General features: G+C 42.2%; 1 protein-coding gene across 1 annotated transcript; it reads right to left on the bottom strand.

Annotated features, from left to right (window-relative positions):
- Positions 1-1,199: 1,199 nt before the first annotated feature.
- On the bottom strand, positions 1,200-2,867 carry LOC131369191 (chromosome-associated kinesin KIF4A-like). The gene is made up of 3 exons (XM_058415671.1): positions 2,757-2,867; positions 2,488-2,654; positions 1,200-1,421 (listed from the first exon to the last, which is right to left on the bottom strand). Exons 1-3 carry the CDS (start codon positions 2,865-2,867, stop codon positions 1,319-1,321), a joined length of 381 nt encoding a protein of 126 aa, XP_058271654.1. The 3' UTR covers positions 1,200-1,318.
- Positions 2,868-6,122: the final 3,255 nt, after the last annotated feature.

The following is a 6,122-nucleotide window of genomic DNA, read 5'->3' as shown; positions in this document are numbered from 1 at the left end:
ATATGATGTCCTTGCATTCCACGAGTAGAGTTGCTCTTGATAAGGACAGCCACCTGGTTAAACATCTTCCTTTCCACACACACACCAAAGTTCAACAGAGTCACCTGTTCATCCATGTTGCTTGTTAATTTCCACTACATTTCCCTCCTTTTTGTCCTTAAGGACAAACTAAATATACAAAATTTTAACATATTTACTCTAAGCATTTCACAGACAGCTTTAGACCAACATCAGACACCATCTTTTCCCTTGGCTTTCCAGTGAAGTCTTCATCAACTAAAACTTAAAAAAATAGTTACTCTGCTTTTTCTTGAGAGGAGAAACCAATCTAATTTTCCTTTTTCGCAAGTCAGGGAATCAGAATCAGCATAAAAGAAAAGCATAACACAAAACATATCAGGATAAAAAAAAAAACCAACCACTCATTTTAAGCTAAATTAATTTATCATTTGTCAGCTCAGGATCATAGTCTGCTTGTCTGGTGGAAATGTCTCGAAACTGCTCTCTCCATTCATCAAATCTGTCCTCCGTTTGTTGTAAGAGTTGACACTACTTTCCTGTTGAGGCAACTAATCGTTGTAGAGTGGTAGACACCAATGGACAGATGCAGGGAACACACATCAGAGCTAGAAGTCTGATCACTATTATGGGCAGCAGTGTATGCACCAACCGGTATCCCCAGCCTCCCCAAAAGGCCGTGAACCAACTGAACCATGAATTGTCTGCTTGTGGTGGGGGTTTAATAGCATTCCTCATGTGGTTGAGCACCTCTGTAACATTAGCAGACACATCTGGTATGTTAAAACAACACGAGCATTTTGCACACACCTCCTTTCTCTGAGGAAATGGGTTTACACATGCTAGACCACTTGGGGTGTCCAAACCGTGTGCACAGGAGTATTGTCTTTTTGAGTTTCACCTTTTCGTGTCTCAGTAGCGGGATACTTAGAATGTCTCTCGGATGATTCCGATGAACACCACCAAACTTTAAGTGAACCTTCACCTTTCTTGACGTATATTAGTGCTCAGAGTGCAGGCTCTGCCCTTACACACTCGTCCCACCTCACCGAGGCTCTGGAACACTATCCGTTAGGGTTGTCTTCCTAAGTGCAGGTGTTAGAGATTTTTTTCTAGATTTCATCTAGAAACCAACAATTCTACCGTATGGGGTGGTTACGGTGAACCTTTACTCTCCCCTAGTTCCTGATCCGGCACTGGTACCCGCTTACAGTGACTGGTGTGTATCTCCGTTGCTCTCTCTGCTATCTTCACAGCAGTGGGTATAGTCCGCAGAATCTGGAACGGTCCCAACCAACGCTTAGCCTTGCAATTCTTCCAAGTCTTTCACCACAATCCACTCACCAGGCTTCAGGTCATGCAAGGTGTCTGTGTGCGGTTTAGGAAGGGCGTCCTTCACCTGCCTGTGAATATCAGATAACACAAGACAAATTTATGCAATAATTCAACATTTGATCTTCACATTTGCCAATACTGTGTCTCTGCCTTCCTGGAAAACCCACTTCTGTGGTAAATGGCCTACCAAAAAGGATTTCAAATGGACTTAGGTTAGCTCTCCCTCTTGCTCATGCTTGTATGTACATCAACACTACTGGGAGGGCTTTGACCCATGACAAACCTGTCTCAGCGCAGCATTTTGCCAATTTATTTTTTAATGTGCCATTCTTCCTTTCTACTGCTCCACCACTAGCTGGGTGATAAGCATAGTGCTGTTTCAGGTTGAATCCCAAGTATTCACTGACTTTCTGTAATGCCTGATTCACGAATGGGGTACCATCATCACTACCAATTCTCTCAGGAATTCTCCACCGTGGAATAATTTCAGTGAGTAGTGCTTTTGCTACTGCACTAGCATCCTGCTTAGATGCAGGAAACACCTCTACCCATTTAGAGAACATATCTACTATAACCAGACAATACTTCTTACCCTTGCTAGGTGTTAACTCAATAAAGTCCATTTGTAAGTGTTCAAATGGCCTTTGTGGTGGCGGATGTGCGCTCTGAGTAATCAGAATGCCTCTCCCAACGTTGTTTGTTGCACATATGACACAGCGTTCGCAAAATTTTTGGGAGTAGTTAGTAAAGCCTATAATATGCCAGTGTTTCCTTATTTCTGTTACCATCCCTCGTTTTGACACGTGGTCATTATTATTATTATTATTATTATTATTATTATTATTATAATACTTTATTATTTATTATTATCAAAATGATAATACTCGTTTATTTTAGATTAATATTTTGGCTGTTTGAGACCTTCAGAAAAATATTACAGTTGGAATAATAAAAATAACTGCAGGGATCAGAGCTGCCAAAATCCTTAGTACTGTATACACAAAGACTTTTGTTCCCATGAGAAAGAGAGAATTAACGAGTCCTGGGTGCAGCTGAATAATCAGTTCATGCAAATGAGCAACACAATGAAAAAAAAAAAAATCATCAAACAGCTAAAGCGTGTGACCGACTCACTTGTCACCTCCGCGGCGCTGTTCCAGGCTGATGGTGAAGATGGCGTGGGAACGGGACGAGGCGGCGTTCATGGCCGTGGAGCCTACGGTACGGACCGAGTTCCCCGCCCCCAGACAGCCCACCATCTCCTGAGCGGTGAACACCTCCTTCTCCGTCAGACCTACAATCTGCACCACAGCAGCACTTCAACTAAGTTAAGCATTAATTATTGAAATATAACAAGATCTAAGCGTACGACTAAGGAGTCATCTTTTGATATTGAAACTCACTTTGATGCCTTCTTTTGGATCTTCTCTGATGCTAATAACGGGTTTATCTTTTGACGTACATAGAAGATCCAAAATCTCTTCGTTGTAAATCTGGATGAAAAATAAAAACATGACAATATACTGAAACACACACACACACACAACGACTCAAATATTAATGCCCAAGTCAGGTTTATGACCATGTGGGATCACTAAATACAAGGAGATACTTTAATATCTGAAAATAAAACACATTTTCTGCAAGATTTTGCAATTGTCGACACAATTAACAGCAAATCATCCCACTCACACTTTAGAAATAAATGAAAACCTAACCAAATATCTCCTTAATCCCAGGAGCAGGTTGGGTGGGGGAATGCTCCAGTGTGAGAAGCAGAAGGCTCAGAAAGCAAAGAGCTGAGAGAAAACTCTGTGGTCGGCTTAAGCGTTCCTTAAAAAACCTGACTTGTGCACTGAACAAAATGTGTTCCATAGAAACTTGTTGAAATCATCTTTGTGCATGTAATAAACTCCAAATTTGTAATTCATACTCGTGTCTCGTATAAATTTTTGCACGTGTTGTAATCATACTGAACACCAAACCTTAAAGAGGTTTGAAGCCTTGATACCTAAAGATATGAAACAGAGAGGAGGAATTCACACTCTGTCCTCTTGTCTCTTTCCTGAAAGATTTTCTGAACCACTCTGGGGATGACGCCAACAGTAGGCTCGTTCCCTTGCGCTGACGTGTAGGTGCCTCCCATGGAGAAGGTCTTTCCTGAGCCGGTCTGGCCGTACGCTAGCACTGTGGCGTTATAACCTGGAAGTCAAAAACACATCAGGAAAGCTTCTCGTTTTTATTTTTTCAAAATGTTTTCCCTCCTGATAGGTGACTTCCAGGAAGCAACATCCATCTTCAGGCCGGCGCTTCCCTTTAAGGAAATTTGTACAAACCTTTGAATAGGCCAGAGATCAGAGACAACACGGCCGTGTTAAACACTTCCTCCTGCTCTGTAGTGGGATCAAACACGTAGTCTTATGTGAAGGTTTTATCGTTGCCCACAACCACCTGAAAGATAAAAACAAACACAGCTATAACACGGCCCGGTGATGTAATAAAGAATACGTACACTCATCAGCCACTTTAATAGGAACACCTATAAACCTTTTTGTTTACAAAGATATCCAGATCACCAAGAAGTAGTGACAGACAATAACAGGGTTTCTGTACCATCCTGTGCAAACTCTACAGACAAATCCCCAAAGATCAGCTTTCTGACACACTCAAACAGCTCAGTGATGACACCAACACCCATGCCATGATCCAGATCACTTAGATCTCCTCCATATTCTGATGTTTGTTGTGAAGATTCACTCAAACCTGGATCTGCATGATTGGTTAACTGGATAACGGCACACGGGCATGACCAGGTGTTCCTATTAATGTGGCCAGTGGATGCAGCGCTTTCCAGGCACGAATGTAAGGCAGCTCTGATAGCCTTCATTCAGCTCTTTGGCAAGCAGCGGCGAGCTACACGGACTGGGATGACTTTATCCTCCTCTTTCATCATACTGAATAAAAAATCAAACAAAACAAACTCATTCTGATGACGGTCCATCATTTAGGTCACTTTATTTAAACTTTTATTTATTTTCATTTAGTTAGTCATGGAGATATTGACCATGTGTAACCCAAGGACATCCCTCAAAGAAAGTGTACAAAAAACAAACCAATACTCAATTTCTGTTGGAACTAACTGCATCAGACAAAGTAGAATCCACATCACTTAAAACAGGGTTGATCAATGCCTTACGCATTTCTATCCGATGGACCTGCTTCACTGGCCCTGCCTGAGACACGGGAGCAACAGAATACACAGCACCCTATTCTCCTGGTTCGCGCACAACCTTATATAAACATGAATCATACAAATCCTGAATTTAATTTCGTCCACGATGATGGATTTTAAGGTAGACCAACTCACCCTTTCTAAAACCCTGATCATTTATTCTACCCTCATAGCATCTGTTACGGCGAGCAACCTTTTTTCTTAATCTCTCCTGTACCTCACTGTATGCTGCCTGAAGCCTACCTTGATGTTCAACTATCCACTGTTCAGGCGTCTCTGCAGTCTCTTCCACCTGAATGTTTAACAAGAAATCAACCGGTAATTTAGGTTCACATCCAAACATTAAGAAATGTGGGCTCATACCAGTAGAATAATGAACTGTGGTGTTATAAGCATAAACAAGCTGTGGCAGATGTTGAGACCACCGCTTCTTTTTCTCTAGGGGCAAAGTCCGCAACATGAAGAGTCCGATTAAAATGTTCGCACTGCCCATTACCCTGTGGATGGTACGGAGTAGTGCGACTTTTCTGTACAACATAAACCTTACATAACTGACCAATTAGGTTGCTTTCAAAATTTCGCCCTTGGTCTGAATGCAGAAGACACGGGACCCCAAACTAATGAAACCAATGCCGGACCAAAACCTCGGCCACAGTACTTGCTCGCTGATCCCAAGTAGGGATTGTTTGAGTGAATTTAGAAAAAACATCAGTGAGGTAAAATCAACACCCAAAATTTCATGAGTTCTGGATGCTGGTAATGTTCCCATAAAAGACCTCACCTTCGGCTGGACTGCTTTAGCAAGAATGCACCGCTGACATTCCCTACACCACTGTTCCACATCTCTCATCATCCCTGGCCAATAACAGCGACGCTTCACTAATTCCAATGTTCGATCTTTACCTTGATGCCCATGACTATCATACAAACTACTAAACACCTCCCTTTGGAGTTTTTGAGGTAACAATAACTGATAGATCTCTCGATGACCATCAGGTGTATACGATAACCGATAAAGGCACCCATCCTTCTCATGCAATCGATCCCACTACCTAACCAACTTTTTTTACAGCTCGATCCATACCAGTCAAATCGGAAGAATGTAAAATGCTGTCTGCATCCCAAGCCTTACTAATAGGGCCAATAACTGAGTCTGCCTTCTGCAAATAAGAAAGGTCTTCCTGTGAACATCCCGGCAATGCAGCAACTTCACTGACACTCACCACTACCTGCTCTGGACATCTTCCCCTCAACTGCTGCTGTAAGACTTGAAGTTCTGTTCCTGGCAGCACATTATCCATGGCCTGCCGAGACAATGCATCAGCATTTCGATTTACCCTTCCTGGTCGGTACTTGATCACAAAATTGAAAGAGGCCAAATGTGATAACCATCGCTGCTCCAGAGCACCCAACTTTGAGGTCTGCAGGTGACAGAGGGGATTATTCACAGTATAAACAACAAACTCATTCCCCAACAAATACTCTCTAAATTTATCACATACAGATACACATACACATACATTTCAGGGCCAAACAC

This window comes from Hemibagrus wyckioides, linkage group LG18, assembly GCF_019097595.1.
Source record: "Hemibagrus wyckioides isolate EC202008001 linkage group LG18, SWU_Hwy_1.0, whole genome shotgun sequence".
Lineage (NCBI taxonomy): Eukaryota > Metazoa > Chordata > Actinopteri > Siluriformes > Bagridae > Hemibagrus > Hemibagrus wyckioides.
This window is presented reverse-complemented; position numbering and strand designations above follow the sequence as displayed.